At 56.7% G+C, this 21,944-nt stretch overlaps 2 protein-coding genes across 4 annotated transcripts in view; one reads left to right on the forward strand and one right to left on the reverse strand.

Annotated features, from left to right (window-relative positions):
- The window catches only part of NEK6 (NIMA related kinase 6), an 84,842-nt gene extending 64,308 nt beyond the window's left edge, over positions 1 to 20,534 (forward strand). For all 3 annotated transcript variants that reach the window (XM_046683762.1, XM_046683754.1, XM_046683768.1), the window contains exons 8-10: positions 9,442 to 9,536; positions 15,636 to 15,749; positions 18,964 to 20,534. In XM_046683762.1, coding sequence (XP_046539718.1) covers positions 9,442 to 9,536; positions 15,636 to 15,749; positions 18,964 to 19,074 — 320 coding nt within the window. In that variant the 3' untranslated portion in view covers positions 19,075 to 20,534. The remainder of the gene's footprint in view (positions 1 to 9,441; positions 9,537 to 15,635; positions 15,750 to 18,963) is intronic.
- A 1,049-nt stretch (positions 20,535 to 21,583) lies between these two features.
- The window catches only part of PSMB7 (proteasome 20S subunit beta 7), a 56,268-nt gene continuing 55,907 nt past the window's right edge, over positions 21,584 to 21,944 (reverse strand). The window contains exon 8 of the mRNA XM_046685534.1: positions 21,584 to 21,812. Within this exon, the coding sequence (XP_046541490.1) occupies positions 21,701 to 21,812 (112 nt within the window). The 3' untranslated portion in view covers positions 21,584 to 21,700. The remainder of the gene's footprint in view (positions 21,813 to 21,944) is intronic.

Raw genomic sequence — 21,944 nt, forward strand, 5'->3', positions numbered from 1 at the left:
TGTTCTCGGGGGAAGGTGCTCCCGGGACCCACCTCCCTGTGCGCTACCCCAGTCCCCAGCAGGGTGCTGGGCTCCGGTGCAGGCTGGCCACCTCCCTGGAAAACCACTCTGTTCTCCGTGTCCCCTCCCCACTCCACGGCCCGCGCTGGCCTGTCCCCGTCTGCCCATCCTGAGTGCCTGCGGCACCCTGCGCGTGCACACGGCATCTTCTGGTGACGGCAGAGGTGCTTCCTGAAGACACACTTTCCTGGTGGAAACTGTCACTGTTCATACAGGTCTCGATGGCCGGAGGCTCTCAGGGCAGAGCAGGCCATCGGAGAGATGTGCTAACTCCAGAGGGCAACGGCGCCAAGCTGCTTACGGGATGTGCATGCATGTGCATGTGTGTGTGTGTGGTTGTGGCTGTTTCGAATCTCTCATCCCCGTCTGACCCTGGAGGACACCTGGGAGCTGGCAGGTGGTGGCTCTTCCATTAGATCAGAAGCAGAGTTGGTGCAGGACCCCATCTCATTCACGCCTCGAATAGCCCCGGGGTCCGCAGGGTCTGCCCTTCGCAGACGAGGAAGCTGAACTCCAGGGAGCTCGAGAGAGTCCTGAGTCACGGAGCAGCAGAGGCCGGACTCGAGCCCACGCCTTCCTCCGGGCCAGGTCGGGCCTTGGAAGATGAAGCTGGCTCTCCCTCCGGAGCCGGGCCACCAACGCCCGTGCCTGGGAGAGAGCCTTGTCCTTCCTGATCCTCTCGGACCCTTTTCATTGTGAAAATCAGTGCCAGTCACTTTGGGACTGTTCACCTCTCTGCTTTAAGAGCTTCAAAAAGGCCAGAAATTCAAGGGGAACCGTTCAAGAGAGGAGTGAAAGCCACTGCCTCCTGTCTCCTGTCAGGCAGGTCCCAGCCCCGCGCTGTCCCGCTGGGGAGAGGACGGCACTGCTCGTCACAGCCGGTTAGGATCACATCATTAGGATCGGGCAGAAACACGGGCTCGGCCGACAGTGTGAGTTTATCGACTTGGACTGGTGCACTTATTATATTAATGAGAAGGAATTGGAACCTGGGAAAGGGCCGCCTGCGTAAGCCGGGCTCAGGGCCTCCGAGCGGCTGACTGGCCCCATGGTGGGTGGAAGGAGCCCTCCTGGGGCTGTGTGCCCGAGTCCAGGGCATGCCCACCGAGCTGGGAGGCCTGTAGGGGGACTCGGCCAGGCCCGGCTGCCAGGACACCCTCCTAGAACCAAGGGCCAGGCTCCACAATGGTGACCACACAGAGCCGAAGCCCAGGGCCTGAAATCTCCAAGACGCTGGAGAAAGACCCCCTTTCGCTGGCGAGGTTCTGCAAACAGCTGACTAAGTCTTGTACACACGTTCCATCGGGCAAGAGATTGAACTAATTGCCATTGCCTCGTGACTCAGGAGGATGCAGGGGTGGGGGCTCCTTCTTACCCTGTGCATGGGTATGAATTATGCATCTGCAGCATCTCTGCACACCTACTATGTGGGGGATGCTGTGGTGGCAGCCACGTTGCCCCGGCAACCACCTCTCCCGAGGCTGCTGACCCTCGGCAGGGCTTATGCAAATCTCTCTCCTCCTGCCTCGCCCTCCCCCAACCCCCTCCCCGCCTCTGTATTTGCTAACACAAGGCTGGCATGAAAGGGTATTAGTCATGCCATGGCCGGGCTGACAGGTGCGGTACCCAGCGGTGGCAGAGCGGCTGCCTCGGTGTCAGGAATCGGAGCCGTAATTAGAGCACGGAACAGAATGAGCGTCAGACGAATTACCAGGCAGCAGATCATATTTGTCAGGAAGGATTGCATACATAAAAATTAAGTGACAGTACACGCCGCCGTAATGAAAGAAAAATGAAAGATTTGCCTATACACAGCTCACAAGCTACAAGCAAGTGTCTCGCTCCAAGCAACGGCAGCAGCTGCAAGACAAATTGTGGGGCTGGGAGAGCAGGCCCTGCTCGCTCAGCAGCAGTGACAGGGCGGCCTCGGGCTGGGACCAGGGGTGGGAGGTGAGGCCGGCTCACAACCAGGGCCCGTGCAGGGCCCCACACCGCCTCTTGGGGACTAGGGAACAAGTCCAGTTGGGGCCGACCCCCCTCGGGTACAGCTTTCAGGGCATACTGGCTATCCCCGGCTGCCAACCCCTGGCCTGGCCACAGGGCATGAATCCTTCCTTCTTTTTCCCCTGAGCTGGCCACCCTGACTGGTGAGGACAGACACAGTCAGTCCCAGGGTGGCGTGGTGTAAGGACGGGTGGAACCGTCTCCTGAGGGCCCACTGTGTTCAGGCATGGTGTTGGGCTCCGGATGAACTGTGTCGAGGAGCCCAGTGTCCACCCAGTGTCCCTCCAGGGCTGCCCTTTATTCCAGTTTTCTGTAATCACTGAACTCACCAAGAGGTGAGCTAACAAAGAAGACAAGGCTTAAAAGATGTTTGGAAAACTCTTGAAAAGTCCTCCCAACCAGGCTTATCATCTCCATTTGACAAGTAAGGAAACTGAGGCTCCAAGAGGTGACACCACATCCCTGTGGTCACCTGGCGAGCAGGGACTGGAGCCCCTCAGGGTGTCACTCCTCTCTGGGCACCAGCCCACAGTGTGCCAGGAAGTGGGCTTGGGTCCCGATGAGCCCTCTGGTGCAGGAACACCCAGGGTGCCCGGTGCCCGGCCACTCGGGGAAAAAGGCCATCCAACCTCACAGCCGTGGGCTGCATGGGATCTGGGGCTTGTCCTGGGCCTCAGGGAGGGAGGGGGGAGCCAGCACTCCCATGAGCATCGGCGGGCCCCGTGAAACATTTGCTGAGTGGGCGGATGGTCCTCACAGCCAGGCACCCCTGGGGTCCCCATCAGTGTGGGCACAGAGCACCGTACAGATGGGTCCCTCGGCCTCCCCCTGCCCCATCTCAGCAGCCCAGGACCCCTGGGAACAGTTGGCCCAGAAGACCTGCTTCAGCAGGTAGATCCCAGGTTCTGAGGGCCCACACCTGGGTGGGAGGTCACGGGAGGTCACACCTGGCTGGCGAGTGGCACATGGCTTGTCTGCCGCATCCCTAGCATTTTCAGGGGCACAAAGTATTAGAACGAGACGAGCTGATGCCAGAGAGGGAAGGGTAGGGTCTCCTGGGGACAGCAAGTGAGGAATCGATCCGGTCTAGGATGCAGACTACAGGTCATCCATTCATTTGCTCCTTCACTTGAGAAGGCTTTGTGCCAGGCCCCTGCCCTCTGGAGCTTACAGCGTCAGGGGAGCATCCATTTAGGTCTTCACCATGAACTAGCACTGTTCTGATCATCACATCCCAGGTGTCACCTCATTTAGTGCTCCAGGCACCCTGGGGGTAGGAAAGCCCAGGTGCGGCCAGGTGGGCACATTTGCCATGCCAGGCAGGGTGCTCCAGGCAGAGCCACGTGGCAGGAGAGGGTGAGGCGTGGCCACACACACGTTTCCCATCCGAGACTCTCCGAGCCGTCTTGGAAGAGACCCTGGTACCTGGAAGCCACACGGTGCCATGTAAAATCTCAGAATTGGGTACCTGATCCTCCCATCTGTTAGAGCTGCTCAGTGTGGGAACCAGAAATAGGCAGACGTTTGTACGGATGTAAACAATCTTTGAAATTAAGTCAGTGCTGATAAAAGTACAATGTTTTTTCAACATCGCTGCTTTTCCTGAGGGCTGCCTGTGGCCCGGCATGGGGTCAGCTGGTAATTAATTTAAGGAGGATTTGATAATAAGTGGTAACACAGGTGAGCCTTGTAGTAGGGGTGGGTGTGTGTTGCTGCCAAAAGATCCAGTGTTGAGCGGGGAGTTGGGAGAGTCTGGAGAGGCCTCGAATGCCGGGCTGAGGACCCGCTCTTTCTCCCTGGGGGTGAGGAGCCGGCCAGGCACAGGTATTGGGGGCAGGGCCCCTACCTTGGGGTGGGAGTTGGCAAGACAGCGAGGGGCTGTGCCAGTCAATCATCCAAGTGAGTGACAGAGGGAAGGGGAGGACCCTCAGGGTGTGGGGCCTGACTGGATGTTGGGGACAGGGAGGGTGTTTCAGAGGACGGGGTCACGGTGAGGCGAAAATGCAGACCACACAGGCCAGCGCAAAGGAAGGCGCTTGGGTTCCAGAATCTGGTCTTCACCGCCCTGTGTTCTTCCCCTCCGTGCTCCCACCTCTCCCTCCGGGCTCTGTGGGCAGTGGGGGCTTCCCGGAGCCCTTCAACCTGCACGCCCGTGTGCGGTAGGTTGTACCATCCCCATTTTCCAGAGAGGGAAACCGAGGCTCCACAGGGTGGAGGGGAGGACCCCAGGGACCATGAGTCCAACCCTGTGCCATCAGGATTCCCCACTGGGGCACAGACGCCCAGCCCAGGGTCCTACCTGGTGGATGGATGTCAGCAAGGACCTCACGTTCTCCAGCCATTTTCAAAACCACGGCTTGGGGAGGAAGCGCAGCCCACGCCGCCAGCCTCTCCTTCATGTGAAATCTTCGCCTTTTTCATATCTAATGAACATCTTTCAAACACCGTGAGCATTTCCAAACACGACCAAGATTGTTTTGACAGGAGTGGCGCATCTGGGCGACGCGGGACCCTTTAATCAGCCTCCCGCTTTGAGGTCCTGCGTTCGCCTCTGATATCTGCCCGGTTTGAAATCTGGGAGTTCTAGGTAAAGACGTGGGGAAGGTCAGGGTTTGTCAGGCTCCTCTTTCATATGCAGAGCTTGGTCCCCCACTGTGAGGAGCGAGGGTGGGGGCGCGGCTCCCAGCGAGGATCTGATGGGGACATTGCTGGAAGGGGCTCCGAGACCAGGCTGTGCTCTGCTGTGCTGCTGCGCTGCCAGCTGGAGGTGCCCCCAGGGGTCCCCGTGGGGCTGGATGAGGCGCCAGGCCCAGGCGTGGCCTTCAGGGCACCTCCCCTTGCCAGCTTCTCTGGCTCTTCCCCAGAAACACCGCTCCCCTGGGGCTTGGGGACACATCCTCCGGGGCCACTGCGAGCTTGGAACTTCTGTGAGGCCTCTCACTTTATCTCTGAAACTCATACAAGTTGTGCATTATGCTTCATCACGTTTGAGTATTTGCTGTTGGTATAAAATCTGGTTTTACAGACATTCCCGGGCAAAGCTGGCGAAGCAGGAAGAGGTGCTGTGTTCACCCTCGCCACACACACCCTTGTACACCCCTGGCACGAGTCGAGAACCCCTCTGATGGGGCAGAGCATCCCAACTCTAAGACTCACAGACCAAGGGGGAGCAGCCCCTCCTGGGTCAGGGCACTGGAGAATCTGCCCAGAGGCGGGCCACGAGGACCCCCGGCCCTGCAGGGACAGGCCAGACTTCCTTCTGTTAACGATTAATGTTTCATCAATTCATTTGTTCCTCAGATGTTTCTGAGCACCTGAAAGAGTGGCGGGTGGGTGAGGCTTTGCACAGCCCCTCTCAGGCTGTAACCTGCGTCAGAGTCTCCCACGATCTTATGAGGAATGCGGGTGCCCAAGGTCCAGCCCTGGAGATTCTGAGCCCACAGGTCTGGGGTTCGGTGGGGGATCTGGATGTTTAACAAGCTCCTCCAGGGGATTCGGCTGTGGCCACTGGTGAGTCCAGCCTTTCCTTGACCAACTGGCTCCTTCTGGACACTTCCCGGGACAGGCAACTCACTACCTCCTGATGGGCCCACTCCTGGAAGGGCCTAGCATAATGTGAGGTCTCCGTTAACATTGGATGCAGATGGATGGATGGATGGATAGGTGGATGGGTGGACAATTATGGATGGATGGACGGATGCACTGATGAATGGATGAATAGATGAGCAGACGATAGATGGACGATTATGGATGGATGAATGATGGATGGGTGGATAGACAGATGGATGGACAGACTGAGGGATGCATGGCATCTGCAGCACTGGCATCTTAGAAGAAAGTCCAGATGACATTTGGGGGTTTGCCTTTTTTCCCTTCTACCAGTGGAAACTGGGGTAAAAGCAGAAAGAGCCATGGAGAAGGAGAAGGTTGGGGTGGAGCATGGAGCTGAAGGGGTGGTGGTGGTCCCTAACCCGCCCCCCGCCCCCCCTGCACCCCAAGGCTTTCACCACCAGTAGGGCTGAGGCAGGGATCTGGAGCCTGGGCAGAGGGAGAAAGTGGTGCTGGAACAGAGGACAAACCAAATGTCCAGGCTTCCCTGAACAGCGGGCTCTCCCTGGCCAGGGCAGGGGCAGTTTCACCGGACCTTAAAGGAGCTCCCCAGGAGGCATGTGCCAAGGCACAGCGGTGACTTGAAGAGCAGCCTGGGGCTGTCGTGGCTGGTGGGGGGTGGGTCTCGAGCAGGGGCCCAGGCCCTCAAAGCCTTCGCTTTCAGAGGGGCCATGGCCAGGGCAGCCCCAGGCCAAAGCCTGGCCACTCTGCAGCCTGTCTCTCCCCCAAGTCCCTCCTGTTGAGGCCCCGGGCGGATCTGAAAGGAGCAGAGGACAAGACTGAGGGTGGCCAGAGGTGTCAGAGCCAGCCCGCACCCCCAGCCCGCGGGGCTCGGCCAGGGTCTTAGAGCTGCCTTGCAGCCAGACAGTGGATGCTGCTGGCCGTCACTGAGGACCAGGCCTCCGACCTCCATCCCCCTGCTGTCTCTGTGTGTCCTCCTTCAGCCCCGCGTGGTTGTTCAGTGTGAGAGACAGTCCTCGCCTCGTAGTCACGTCCGTCCACTGCCCCCGAGGGCTAGAGTCACTTACAGTTTGGTCTGAGGCCCCCGCTGTTAACTGAGATGTGTTTGGATTCCGTCCTGTGGTTTGGATATGACAAGTCATCCGTTTCACGCTTGGCCCTTCATTTTCATTTTGCTCCCTCATGACCAACGTGTACAAGGGGTTGCCACTGGAAGTCACAATTCGCTTACAGAATCCCGCACGGATTCGTCCGTTGACTGACAGCTCTTTCTGCCAAATAGCCATTAGCCCCCTGATTTCAGCCGTAAAGCATGCGTATAGGATGACACGTTTCTCAAAGCACGTGTTTAAGTGATGGCTGCTGTCCTTGTTTAGGGATTACTGCCCTCGAAGGGTGCTTGGCATCCTGATAAAGCAGGAATCGGGTAGCCCCCCTTGGGCAGCCCTCAGTTAGGTAAACAGTGTGTTAGGCTGTCAGATAAAAGAGTTGACGTTGACTTGCTGTCTGATAGCTTTGGGTGGATTCTTGACTGGATGTGCAGCCAGCTTAGAAGCTCCGTGAGCTGGTCCTGTGCAGGCTGTGGGGCGCTTTGGTAAAAAGGTCCTGCCGCCAGGGAGCTCACGCCCGGAGCAGGGGTTTCCAACACTGTTCAGAGTCTGTCCACTTTGGGGGCGACAGTTTCTCATCCATCTCCAATGGGATGAGAAAAACAAGAAGATAATAAGGCTGTCAAACTTTTTCAATGTAAAAGACTGACCTTGATTTTGAGATGATGAGTTTTCTACTTGTTCTAGCATTAAACTGTCTTTTCTTTTTAAAATAAGAGTGACATTAAATCGTAGCTGGGGTTTTGTGTTTTTAACACCCTCACCCACCCTGTGTTTGCCCAGAACGACTTTGGCCCATGAATTTCTGAAGTCCCGGCCCCTGCTCTGGGCACCTGTTGCTTTCCGAGTCCAGCTCAGCAAGCGGCCTGTTCTCCTCCCAGGGCCCCGCGTGTGTCTGTGGTGCTGAGCGTCCCTCGTCCATAGCCGCATCCGCGCTGGACTCCAGCTCCCTCCGCAGACTCTGGTCAGAGCAGCAGCAGCCACTGTCGCGTTCACATGGTATCTCTAGTCCTCTGTATAGCAACCTTTAAAATCTGGTTCTAGAGCTTCCAGGACAATCATCCTCCAAAAGCACTGAGAGCAGAATCTCTGGTTACAAATCCAGATTCCTGGGCCCCACCTCTGCCCTGCCCAATCAACCCCTCTGCTGCAGCTTGCATGCCTCTGGTGATGGGAAGCTCACTCCCTCTCAGGAAATCCTCCCATCTTTGCACAGGTCCAGATCTTCGAAAGTGCGCATCCTCTGCCCAGAGACAGCCTTGCAGGCACTGGAAGGGCAGGGCACACCCTTCCACAGTTTCCTGAAAGTTGGCCTTTCCTGGGGGCAAGAAGAGGGACCACAGAAAGAATTCCCACCGTCCTTCAGCTTTTCTCTTGGCAGAAGAGCCCCACCCTTACCATTAAAAACCTCTTTTTCTGTTTTGCATTTTAATTGAGTTGTGGTACGTACAGTAAAGGTCCCTTGAGACCCCTTCCTCATCACTACCCCCTCAGAGTAGTTTTGCCTGTTCTTGATGAAAATGGAATCAAATACTGTGTGCTCTTGTGCCTGGCTGCTTTCCCTCAACTTTATGTCCATGAGATTGAGCCATTCTGTTGCGTGTACCTGAGGCTGGCTCTTTTTCATTGCAGTCTAGTATTCCATTGTGTGAATAGATCACATTATCGGTTTACCTACTCTACTGTTGATTGACATTTGTTTCCAGTCTCTGGCTGTTAGGACAAAGCCCTCTGCACATTCTCGACTGTGTCTTTTGATGGAAAGAAGCACTCGCTTCTCTCGGGCATGTGCTAGGAGTGGAGCTGCTGGGTGGCAGTGTCAGCAGTGTTCAGCTGTAGTCGATACTGCCGGATGATTTCCAAGGTGGCTGTACCATTTTCCATCCCCATCAGCAGTGTGGAGGGTTTCGGTTGCTCCGCACATCACCGACCTTGGTGTCTGTCAGTCTTTTCAACTGTAACCTCCAGGTGGGTGGGGGTAGTGACTCGCTGTGCTTTCGTTTGTGTTGCCCCGATCAGTATGAGGAGAATCACATTGTTCCGTGTGCCTATCGGCCACTTGGGCATTCTCTTTTGTGAAGCACCCCTTCAGGTCTTCTGCTGATTTGAGCAAGGGGTGTGTTTGTCTTTTATTTACTGATTTATAGGCGTTTTTAAGTATATCCTATATAGGAGGCCATTGTTGGGTGTGTGTTGACGCTGTCTTCTCCCCGTCTGTGGCTCGCCCTCTAACTCTGGGAATGGTCCCTTGGTGAGCTGAAGTTCCCAATTTTAATGAAGTCCAAATTATCAATCCTTTCTTCTAGGATTAGTTTCTTTTCTGTCCTGGTTAAGAAATCTTGGCCAATCCCAAGTCTGATTTGCCGATCGGTGCGAGCCAAGGTGGGTGGCTGAGAGCTCAGTTTCTGGAGCCTGAAGAGCTGGCTTTGAACCTCAGTCCTGCTGCTTTTCTGAGCCTCAGTTTCCCCATCTGTAAAGCGGGGATGCCTCCTCGTGGGACTGTTAGGAACACACGTGCCGTGCTTGGTCAGCATTGACGGTGGCATTTGACAGAGGAGGCAACGGGAGAGGGGGAGGGGGCTGCCCAGGGTCTGATTGAGATGGAGGCAGGGTCTGTCCCCAGCCCCCACGCCCGCCCCTCTCCCACGCGTCCTGTCCCTGCACGGAGCGTAAGCCCCAACCCCTTGCTGTGTTTCAGTGGGGACGCCGTACTACATGTCACCGGAGAGGATCCATGAGAACGGCTACAACTTCAAATCCGACATCTGGTCTCTGGGCTGTTTGCTGTACGAGGTGAGCATCTGGCCCGCAGCTCCGTGGCCTGGGGTGGGCGTGTGGCCGGCTCCCAGCCCGGGCAGGGCTCCCCCACCAGCTCAGGGTGGGAACCCGGGCATTCGAGATGTCCTCTGCGGCGTCAGTACCATCAGGGCCCCATCCTTCACCGTGTGCCTGATTAGCAACGTCAGGCCGGAGGAGGTTGTTAGAGGGGCGGCCTGGGCAGTCTGGGTGCCGGCCCTGCCTCGGCTGCTCTGATCTGGGAAGGGAGCAGCCTGGAAGCCGACAGAGCCCCATGTCTGCTCGTGTGATGGAGGAGCACAGGCGGGGGTCTGGTTGCTCAGGGGACTGGTGCTTGCCCCACATCCCCAGCTGCCCCCGCCCGAGTTTCCGTGGTAACCAGGTGGTTTTGTACACTGTCATTCCCTGTGGATCAGGCCCCATGCAGGGCCCTGGGGACAGGGAGCCAGCTCTGGCCCCTGACCCCGAAATGCTCCCCCATGAGGGGTGTCCACATCCTTCCAGGCCCAGCAACGTGGGTCTCACTAACGACCACCCCCGCTCCCCTGAGCCATGAAATGGAGCCGCCAGATGGCCATTTCCAGATCTGGTGGCCGGCTTGGACCAAGGGACAGGAACATTTCTGAGTCTCAGTAGGCTCAGAATATGAGACAGCATGAACAAATGGAAGCCCCCTCCCATTTTGGCCAGTTACCCCAGGGCCCCAGATAACTGGGGTCTGGGGAGCAGGAGCCACTCTTGGCCATGAAGCTGTGGCAGCTGCCGGTGGGAGGGAGGCCCGAGCCTTTGGTATCTCCGTGCTGGTGGCCACACCCTCCCACCACCCTGGCCCTGGACCAGTGCTTGGCGGCTCTGGGATTCCATCCATCTTGATGATCCCCAGTCTCTCCATCTGTAAAATGGGCATAGTACCTGTCCTGCATTGTCACAATCCAGATAAACAAAGTAACAGACACCAAAGGCTTTGAACAGCACCCCGCCCACCCCCAGGGCTGTGAGACAGCACGCACGGTCTTCATAACAGCCCTGGGACTGGGCCAGGGGGGACAGCAGCTGGCTCCCTGTGCTGGGCCAGGCCTCCCGCAGGAGAGCCAGCTCAGCCTTTGTCTCAGCTCCGAGAGGAGAGGCAGCAGCGCCAGCCCACAGTGCCCCCGCGGGGATCCCCAGCCAGGCGGCCCTCTGAGTCCTCTTCGTGGGCACCCAAATGCATGTCTAACGAGGCAGCATCCGTGTTAGTGGCTCACCAGCATCCAGGCTCTGGCTCAGCCGAGTTGATTTATTTGTTGGCTGTGTGCAGGCCCACGTGGCTTGCAGCCAGCGGTGGGGGGTCCGGGGGGGTTAGGGCATGCGCGTGTCGGCAGGGGAAAGTCAATGAAATCAATCAGTCCAGTCCCACGGGCATTGACATCCTCGTGGACAGTGGCGCTGATCTAAACCCAGTGGCCCTGGGTCTCCCACACAAGAGGGCTCACGTGGCTGACGTGGCCGGCCATGGCCAGCCCCTCCAAAGCTGACAGGCTGCAGGCGCTCTGCCCCAGGCTGCCACCCTTCTCCCTGTTCCTCCAGCCCTGCTGGGAAGCGGATGTTTTCCCAGCACACAGGGAGGGAGAGGCATCCGAGCCCGGGGCCTGGTAATTGGAAGGAAACATCCTGCGGACACGGCTGGAGCTCCCACTACCCGGCCTGTGATGTGTTGCGGGGGCCCAGCCTGAGAAGCTGTGACAGAGGCTCCCCCAGCCACATGCCCACCCACTCTGGACCCCATCTGAGCACGGCCCCCGTGGAATACACCTGAGCTGGGGCAATCTGGGGCCCGAGGTGACAGCAGAGCCCGAGAAAACTGCCCCTGATGGGGACAGGCCTGCCCTTCCCCAAGCCCCAAGGTGGGGGGCAGTCTCAGAAGGCCCTGTGTTAGTTCCCTGAGGCAGCTGTAACTGAGTACCGCAGAGGTGATGGACTCATAGAACATAAAGTTATTCCTTCACCGTTCTGGAGGCCAGAAGTCCAAAATCAGTTTCACTGGTTCCAGGGAGTACCCATTCCCTTGCCTTTCCTGTGGAAAATGAAAGGCCGCCTACATCCCTTGGCTGGTGACCCCTTCCTCGTATTGCTCTGTCGACACACCTCCTTGCCCTTTCTGTAATCGTCTCCCTCTGCCTCTCTCTTATAAGGATGCTCGTGGTTACCTTTAGGGCCCACCTGGATCACCTAGCACACTCTCCCACCTAGGGACTCTCAATTTAACCACGCCATATAAGGTAGCACAGTCACAGGCTCCCAGGATTGGGGCGTGGACATCTTTGGGGCCACTAATCAGCTCACCACACCCCCTTCACCCGGGCATCGCACTGTCCACCAAGGACGTCCTGAGGTCACCCTGAGCTGCTGATGCTGACCCATGGATGGTGAGGAGCCGCCACAAAGCACTGCACCTGGCCAGTGCCCCTCGGGGGGTGCCCAGTGGGATCTGCCTTGAAGAGGTCAGCATCAGGAGAAACATGCCCAACAGCTGCCTCAGCAGCTGGGAACGGCACAGCCCTGGACGTTGGAGTGACTTACAAGAATCACACCAGGCTGGTCCCAACTTCACGTTAGAAACTGAGGCTCAGAGAGGTGGAAAGACTTTCCGGCATCACACAGCAAGGAAGCGGCCAAGATGGGCCAGGACCTGGCCCAAAGCAGGGCGCGACGTGCCGTCCTTCTGGAGCCAGGGCCTCTCCCTGCTCCCCGGCCACTGGGGTCGGCATAACTGTGGTAGAGAAAGACATGCGGCCTCTCCCCAGAGCCCGTGCGAGGGGAAGCAGGTCCTGTGGAGCCCCGAGCGACTTCAGCGGCCCTCCTCTGCTCCGGGAGCTCCAGCAGAGATGCACAAGCTAGTTCCTGTGGAAGACCCAGTGCTTTGTTTTCGTTCTCCAGCGCGCCCCGTGGAGATGCCCAGCAGGCTGCCTGGGCTCTGCAGAATTTATTTATTTATGTGGGAGCTCAGCTCTGAGCATGGAGCTGAAGGGTGCTTGGTGGGGGGCCTTCTCACAGCTGCCTCCAGGGGCTCGTGTGGGACTGAGACCCAGCAAGAGAGCGGGCCAGGGAGACAGACCAGCGATCAGCCTCGCCTTGTACGGACCCCTGCACTGGAATCCTGGCTTGAGCTGAGCGGTCGGGAGGCCCCTGCCTCATGGGGGAGCAGGGCTGCAGATTGCTTGGCGACTGGCCTCTGGGTCCACCCTTCACCCAGGACGTGCTTGGGAGATTCGGGGTGACGAGATGGGTGTCTGGGGCCCTGACAGGATGGGAGTCAGGCAGTCTCTGAAGTCGGATTCCCCTTCTCCCTCTGACATCTCAGATCACACACCAGCTTCTCGGCGCCTTCCCAGTGGGGGCAAGTGCCCCCTCTCTCCTGTTTCCCTGGCTACGTGTCATCCCAATAACGTCAGGGAGAAAAAGTTCAGCGTCTGCGGGGCAGCCGTGGTTTTGGCGTTCTAACGAGGCAGCCAGCATCAGCGTCAAACAGCACTTCCTCCTCTGCTGCCACCCGCCAGGGTGGGAGGTCCCGCTGGCCAGGGCAATCGCTCTGATCCCCGCATCTGGAGGCGCCCCAGAGGTCCCTTCACAGCCCGATGTCCTGATCTGGGTGGCAGGCTCGTGGCCGGCAGCTGACAGGGAGCAGGCAGGACACCGCCACTGCTAGAATCTGCGTTTATGGATGGAGAAGCCCCGTGAGTAGGGGCGCCGAGCAGGCTCCTTGGGCATAGCCCACTGCTGAGCCTGTTCAAGAAGCTTCTCTGAAACGGTGTGGGGAGGGTGTGGAAAGGAGGGAGAAATGATCTGAAAGCGATAGAGGATATGGGGCTCGCCCCTGCCTATTTCTGGGGCCCTTTTGGAATCCCGAATGGTAAGGTCTGTGCAGATCAGATCAGATCGGCTTGTTTAAAGGACCACCAATCCCTCTCCCAGGTCCGACACCTGCAAAACCAGGGCCTGTGTTAGTGGGGCCAACATTTAAATGTCCTTTCTGCTCTGAACAGAGGCACTTTCCAGGAAAATCCATCTTAATCCTCCAGCCACAACTCGGAGGGCACCCAGATGACCCCGAGTGACCGCACTGGAGCTCAGCTGCTCTCTGCTGTGGCAACAGATGGCCTTTTGAAACTGCCCAATTAACCCTTTGCGCCCAAGATTCTCATGCTAATTTTTGGAAACACATCACCCAAGCAATGCCGTTTCGCACACTCAGCTCCCGGTGAGGCTGGTGGATCCCACAGTGGCGGGGCCCCTGCGTACTCATCCTGCCCTACCAAGTGCACAGCCACTGCCCGCAGCCATCCCGCAAGGGGGTTGTCACAGTCCAGACGGGTTCCTAGCCGTCCTCAGAGGGGCCGGAGCCCCTGGTGGAGGGAGGAGAGGAGGCTGGCCCATAAACGCCCACCCCAAAGTGCTTGGCATGGCCAGCCCCTGGGCCCACAAGGTGCTGCCCTGGCCAGACTCGGGACCTGGGTCAGAGGAAGCCCCAGCATCTGTGGCCACACGCTGCCACCTCCCCAATGGGCGTTTGTAAACCCAAGGACACTGCCTGGGCTCCGAAGCCCCTGGGCCCTTCTGGAGGCAGGCCCTGCTCTTAGGGCCACCAGACCTGTTCACGGGGGTGAGCAGAGGACGGGGCAGACCGGGAAGCTAAAGCCAACGGGCACCCCCAAGCCCAGCTACCACGGGCGCCTCCTGCCCTGAGATAGGGCGCGCTGCCCCCCGGGGCCTGAGGACAAGTGAGGGTTTCCCAGGCATCCTGGTGCCCCGTCACAGCCAGAGCCCAGGAGCCCTCGGCTGGGCAGTCAGTGCAGAGGGGCCTTGGCTCCTCGGAGGGAACCAGGGCCTAGTGGCCCGGTGGCACAGTCGCCCGATGGCACGCCACTGGCAGGAGGCGTCAGGCCGCCCTGGTGGCAGGTGGTGAGCGGGAGGGACGAGAAGCACTCGAGGCTCAGCAGGGATCAATCGACTGAGGGGGCTGCCTCTCGGAGCCCCCACAGCACCTGGCGCCCCCTTCTTGGAAGGCACCCCAGTAGTGCTCCAACTTGGAGTCCGAGTGCCCTCCAGAAGTGGGAGGCCTGGTAGATCCCCAACCGGGTGAGAAGCCCCGGGGCCGTCAGCGCCCAGGAACCAGCCAGCCTTCAGTGGAGCCGGGTGCCGCCAGCCTCCTCCGAGCCAGTGGCGGCTCAGCTTGTGGGGCCTCCTCCCGTGCCAGCCAAGCCTCACCAGGGCCCTGCAGGGGGAGCCTCTTCCCAGCGTACAGACACCCAGCGAGCAGGGGCAGAGCTGGCATTCAGGGAGCTGTGTCTGGCCGCAGGGCCACGCACCGGCTTCCCTTCCACCTGGGGCTTCCGTGAAGCAGAGGGTCCCAGGCCTTGTGTCCAGGGCAGGCATCCGGCCGCCTTCATCGTCCTGCCTGCCCTCCCTGAGGGTGTCTGGGCATCCAGCTTCCACAGACAGCGCCAGCCACTGCCCCGACCTCCAGGCCCCCAGACAGCAGCTCTGTAACAGGCTGGCGGAAACAGCCAGAACGAAAGCCCTAAATGAAATGCCTCACCGCCCCCCCCCCCGGCCCGCTCCCAAAATGTTAGTCCTTAGGTAAGTAATTTCCTAAAGGTATTTCTTAAATAGACATCCTCCCACGTGTGTCTTTGGAATTGGTTTTTAGAAATATAAGATGGTGCACCAGAGAGACGCTGCTGGGCCCAGGCCCCAATCCCAGAGCAGAGCCTGTGTCCCCACCTGCTATGTGCACACGACCAGAATTGGTCCTTGAGAGCCGAAGCGTGAGGCGGGGTGCATGCCGGCACGTGGCTGGCCCTCAGTATTCAGCTGCCCCTTCCTTACGGCCTCTAAAGTTTTGTCAACTGAAACCCTTGTCCCGTTTAATCTGCTTATATAACCAGAATCTGTTAAAACTGCCACTTTCTGTGGAATCCCAGCTTCCGCAGGGTTTGGGGGAGTCCTGCTGGACAGCTGCTGCCTGAGGACCAGAGAAGGACCACAGCCAGCCCGGAGTGGTCCCTCCTGCCCCCGGACCTCCAGGCTGAATGCTCCTCTCTCCCGTTGCCCCTGCAGATGGCAGCTCTCCAGAGCCCCTTCTATGGGGATAAAATGAACCTCTTCTCCCTCTGCCAGAAGATCGAGCAATGTGATTACCCGCCACTCCCTGGAGAACATTACTCTGAGAAGGTGAGTTGCTGCCAGGGGCCAGGCCTGGTCCGACCGGACGGCCATCAGTGGCTCGCGAGGAGGGGCAGTCCCAAATAGCACGGCTGTGGGGTTGAGCTGGGGTTCACTTGACAGGGTGGAGAAGGGAAGATTTCTGGGAAAGTGACTCAGAGGGGGAAAAAATAGATTAATTTTACCGAAGAGGTTTCACGGACACCAGTGCGGGCCCCCGACAGCAGTGCTGTAGCCCCCCCGCTGGCACAGAGCGGCGGGAGCTGGCTGAGGCGGCCCCTGTCGCCACACTTCTGCCCATTTGGCTCCCAACCCGGTGCTTGAGTGTGAGGCTCGCTGCTGCGGGTCCCGGAGACGGGCTCTGTGTGGTGTCAGACAACAGGAACCAGACGCGGAGGCAGGAGGTGGCAGGCCCTCGGCCAGCCCCATACCACCGTTGGCTGCCGCTCTGCTCCCATGACAGGAAACCAGGCAAGCAGACTGGCCTCCTTGCTGTCACAGACCTAAGTCACACCTTTTGGGGTTTTTTTTTTTTTCTTTTCTGCTTTATTTCCCAAACCCCCCTGGTACATAGTTGTATATCTTAGTTGCAGGTCTTTCTAGTTGTGGGAGTTTGGGTTTTTATTTTCAGTGTTTCATACTGGCTGCAGGGGCTCTGGACACAGACTCTGACAGGTCTGGCATCGGGTGCTCCAGGTTCTAGCTGTGTGTGGGCATCATCTTCCTCAGTTCCATTATCTTGAAAACAGGGCTAACACTTCACCTTCGTGGATAAAATGTGAGGATGAAATGACAGGTCTACAGCACAGCATGGCTAAGGATGTAGACAGATGCATGGGTTTACACTCTCCCTTCACTGCTCTTGGACGAGTCACTGAACTTTTCTGAGCCTCAGTTTCCTCATCTGTAAAGTGGGGATAATCCTAGAATTTACCTCCCAGGGTGCGTGTAAGGGTTAAGGTGATGCACGTGACATGCTCAGTCTAGCACCTGGCTGACATTGACCCCAGCATCATCAGAAGTAGCCGCTGGAGGAAACACAGCGCCTGGCTCAGAGTAAATGATAGAAAGGGTCACCTTCTGTTCCAGGTTAATGCTGGCAGGCGTGAAGGGGAGTCTGAGACCTCCCTGGGCCTCACGATGATGACAGCCTCATTTATGACCCACTGTGTAGAATCCTGCCCCCAGCCCATTTCACCTCCGAGGAAACTGAGACGCAGACAGGTTAAATAGCTTGCCCAAGGTCACATAACTTGCAAGTGGTGAAGGCGGGATTTGAACCCCGAGGACCCTGCACCTGGCCATGCGCCAGCCTGTTTCTTGCTGGCACACCTCTCAGTAGTCGATTGTCCAGTGGGGCTGAGGTGCCTCTGTGCCCCTCACTGCCCTCCCAGTCCTGAAGGCCTTGGGGGAAGCAGCCCTTGTCTGCCAGGGGCTGGAGCCTGGGCAGGCCAAGCCGCAGAGACCAGGTGTGCCAGTGTGCTCTCACCCTGTGTCCAGGCAGGCCGACCAGTAGGGCCACTGGCCACCCTCCTCCTGGCAGCCTTTGTGCTCAATGCCACGCTCGCTGGCTCTGCAGCCTCCCAGGGGACGCAGGGTGAGGGGCAGGGGCACGCGGCCCCGTGGAGTTGCTCAGTGCGCGCTCTCGTGGCTGTTGCTCTAGTGGCTTACAGGGTTCTACTACGTACCTTTGGAGGAGGTACTCATGCTCTGGAGGGGGAGTTGGCAGAAAAGGAAAACCTAGTTAATAACTAGTTTTTAAAACTAGTTACCAAGTTAATAGTTGCATTTGGTTTTTCTTTTCTGACCTTTTGTTTAAATTTGGACTTCAGAAGCAAGAAGCTTGAAGCCATGCAACTTGGAGTACATCACAGCTTCCCTGTGCCTCAGTTTCCCACTATAAATGGGAACCATAATCCAGTCAGTCGCTCCGCCTTCGTGAACCTACACCCCAGAGCACCCGGCGCTCACCAGTTACGGGCCCTTTCTAGGTCGTGTGTCTGGGAACAAGGTGCTTCCTAGCTTTTTTACCTAACTTTTGAAGTTATACCACTTCCTAGAGATGAAAATAAGACACTGTACTATTTTTGTTTCTCTTGATTTCTGAAATTTTCAAACATGGTCTACTCACAAGAGCAGTGGGGTCACAAAGACTTCACCTTAATCTGGGTTTGAGTCCTTTAACCTGTCAGAGGCCAATCACAGCTGCCCTCCCCTGAATACTGTTAGGAATAAGGGTCTGAAGGTATTGCGTCCTCACGGGCAACCTCAGACTCCAGGAGCGTCCCAGCAGGCCAGCGGCTCACCCACATCTGCCAGGGGCTTCCGGGGTTTATGATGCAGTGGAATCCCCAGGTGGCACCCAAGTTGGAGGGGATGCTCAAAATGTCCCACCTGGAGGAAGCCCTTGTTTGCAGCCTGACAGACCCCAGGAGTGACTGTGTGTACAGTAGCCCAGGGCCTCCACATGACCTTCCAGCATCCAGCATCAGAGTCCCTGAGCTTGGCCACTGAGTCCCCGTGAGCCCCTCTTCGGCAGCAGCCCTCTCCCCCGCTGCTGCCCAACCTGACCCCACAGGGCCAGCCAGCCCCTCCAGCAGCCGGTATTTAAATGAAAACACAGCAGCGAGCCCAGTGATGCAAGTTAAGATGTAGGCTTTTTAAGGTCATTATTTTAATTACCATTAAAATAATTGGCACTCTGGCTATCAGAAGGGAGGCGATCAGAGGCTCAAGGTGCCCCTCCCCCACCCTGAGGCGGGCGCAGCCTTCGGTGTCTGTGTAATTAAAAGCTCCGTCTTTCATGAGCACAATCAAGAGGCCAGGGGGTGGGCAGGCTGCAGCCCTGCTGCATGTTAATGCATTTATTATGATCAATAAGCCCTTGCCTTGAGTTTTGTCCTCTGGTTTGGGTATCTGCATGACTGACAGCAGACACACACACACACAGACACACACACTTGCCCAGTAGTGTGGACAGTTCAAAATTATTTGGAGTCAACCACTCTCAGGGTCTCAAAGCACGGCCGTTGGGGCCAGACAGACCTAGGATTGGCACTGGCTCTCCCTGGTGGCGGTGTTAGCAGGCCCTGCGACTCACCCCTCTGAGCGTCCTTCCTCACCTGCTCGCTGTGCGGGCTAAATGAGTCAGTGCAGAAGGGCTGGGGACGAGCCTCCGCAAGGCCGCTTTCTTGGGAGTAACACCACCGTTCTCTCCCCGCAGTTACGAGAACTGGTCAGTATGTGCATCCACCCCGACCCCAACCAGAGACCCGACATCGGCTACGTGCACCAGGTGGCCAAACAGATGCACGGGTGGACTTCAAGCACCTGAAGGCGGACACAGCGTGCCTTCCCAGAGCCAGCAACCACTTTGCCTTACCTGAGTCTTCTCTCCAAAGTGGCCACCTGGTCGCCTAGATCAACTAAGACACGAGGGTTCAGCAGGTGCCCCAAAGGGGGCCGGGCTTTGCAGCAGACGCTGAATGCAGAGCAGCTGGGGGGAGGGGCACTGGTCACCTGCGACCAGTGGGCAAATTGCAAAGTCCTTTCTTTAACGGTTGTGGACAGTCTCAGCTGGGTTGTTAACAAGGTGGGTGGCTCAGCGAGCCACGGGTGCACCCCTTGTATCTGGATTGTAATGTGAATCTTTAGGGTAATTCCTTCAGTGACCTGTCGAGTCTATACCACCAGAACTGCAGGCGGCTGTGTGATGCGTAGAGAGCCTTTGAAAACGGTTAGGAACAAGTTCAGTTTAGCTCTTAGACTCTGTTCAAACAATCAAGCCGTGCGCTTAATTTACTCTGTTGTAAAGGGAAAAGTGGAAATAATTTTTTTAAGTAGAGCGCAGATTTTCCTAATATTTTTATCTACGTTTATAACTTGATGAATGACGAGGAGGAGAGCCCAGCGTCTGGCATGGAGCTTCAGAAGGCAAACAGTATTTGAAAGCTCAGCCGTCTTCTCTGAACCCCTGCTACGGACCAGGCCTTCCCTCACCTGCCTGAATGCTGGCAGTTCACCTAACACCCAGTGTTAAGCGTTTTCCTCTGTGGGAAGGAGGCATGGGATATGGAAAATATAAATGTACAGTATGCTCTCAGGCTGTTCTCTGTTCAAGTTCTGGTTCTGCAACTTCCTAGCATGACCTTGGGCAAGTTTCTTAGCCTCTCTGAGCCTTAGTTTCCTCATCTATAAAGTGGGATTCATAATATCTGCCTTCAGGGTCGCTGACAGATTTTGAAATAAAACATGCACGTTATCTAGCACATTGCAGACGATCCGCAAAGGCTGCCACTCAGCCCTTCCCAAAACTGAGGTCCACGGACCGCGCAAGTCAAGAATTAATGTACGACTGTACTATGTGTAGGAAGCCAGAAGTGTGCTCATTTATTTCTTGTTCCCAAATAGGATTAACTGTGAAGACTAATTTATAAATGTGAACTTAAGGAAAACTCAAGCTCTGAAGGAAATAGTTTGAATTTTTGTTTTTATACTCAAGTTAATCCTCAAATGGTCTAAGTTGTCATCCACTGACTTGGTGACAGTTCAGCCCTCCAGACAGAGCACACGCCCGCCCGCTCTGCTGGTGTCCTGGTCAGGTGCTCTGAGTGCGGCCACCTCGCTGACCAGGCCTCCCTGGGGATAAAGGCCTGGGGCTGGGCCACTGCCCCATTTCCATGTGTGAACTCTGTTCTACTGTAACACTGTCGGGTTTGAGAGATTTTCTTCAGATGCAACCTTTGCTTTGTACTTGTTCTCCGTGTTTGAAATAAAATGGGGTAAGAGGGGTTACTTCTGTGAATGAGTATGATTCATGGATAGTTTTAAAACAGCTTCACACTGCAGCACAATTTCTTCAGATGCCTTTAAAAACAATTTCTCAGGCCCCAGACATTCTGAGTAATCCCGGAATTTTTTAAGCTCCCCAGATAATTTTGATAATTGTCAGCCAAGTCGCTGCCCTAAATAATTCCATTGTTCTCCCTACCCGACTCCTGGCAGTTTTAACAAGGGAAGCGGGCCCAAGAGTGGGTTCTCTCTGGAGACCGTGGTGCTGGGCCTCTTTCTCAAGTCCCCCAGCCACGCTTTCTCTGGGAGGGAGTCAAGGCCCTGTCTCCTGCCTAGCACTTACCACTGAAAGTTTTCCTGATCCCAGACAGGTTTTTTGCAAACATTCTGCTTACAACTCTCAGAGCCCCTACTCTGTCTCCCTTGGTAGAATCAGCCTCGGACACAGACGAACTTGCTTTCTGCGTGCTAGCCACTTTCAACTGCATGGGAATAATTCTGCCTACCAGGACTCTCTGGAGACATACAGTGTCAACCATGCACCAGGCCTGAATGTTGTGAAATGATCATATCCTAATTATTACAAACAGTAAGCCCCAAAGCATTCCTTTGACGTCCATGAAACTGGCCAGAGTGGAGTTCACCCAGTTTCATGCAGCTATGGCCAAGCAAACTATCCACCTTCCTGCTTTTTCTTGGTACTTAGAACTGATCATATCTATTTCTTTCCTACGTGGCTGCTGGGGCAAAAGGCTGGGCTGTACTCATCCTGATAAAAAACAAAGAACCTGGGACCACCCGGAACAAAGAGAAAAGTCAGTCAGCACAAGGGGTGGGCAGCAAAGTTCCTCTCAAGAATCAGAGAAGCCCACCTGACCTCCAGCAGCAGATGAGGCCTCGTCTGTCTCCTGGAGGGTGACCTTGCTCGTACTCCCACCTGAAGGCAGACTGGCACTCGGGGAGGGATTAACATCTTGAAGGGGAGGCCAGGGCGATGCGCCTTAGTGGCCAAAAATAAAAACCACACGGCCTCCAGACCTCAGCCACTCGACTGGTTTTCATTTTTTATTGGGTTTCATTCAGCAAACACTGGCCGAATGAATGTCTTACAGGGGAGCCTCCACTGCCCCCAGTCTTCCAGAGCCGTAAGCACCATCCACTGACTCCATTCAGGAAGTGTCCATCGTCTGGACTGTTTCTTCCAGCACCTCAATGTCGAGGGCAGTGACTTTCTCAGTGAGGACGGCTGTGGTCCCTTTCTCACACCTGTATCGGCCAAACCTATTGAGAGAACAACAAAAGCAGAGTTAGGATCCCCTTGAGGGGCCCGCCGGAGGGCTGGAGAGAAGGATAAGCACCAGGCGAGGCAGTGAGCAGGCCTGAACCCCTCCTGCCTCTCCTGAGCCCCAGCTC

Source organism: Equus quagga, chromosome 1 (assembly GCF_021613505.1).
Source record: "Equus quagga isolate Etosha38 chromosome 1, UCLA_HA_Equagga_1.0, whole genome shotgun sequence".
Lineage (NCBI taxonomy): Eukaryota > Metazoa > Chordata > Mammalia > Perissodactyla > Equidae > Equus > Equus quagga.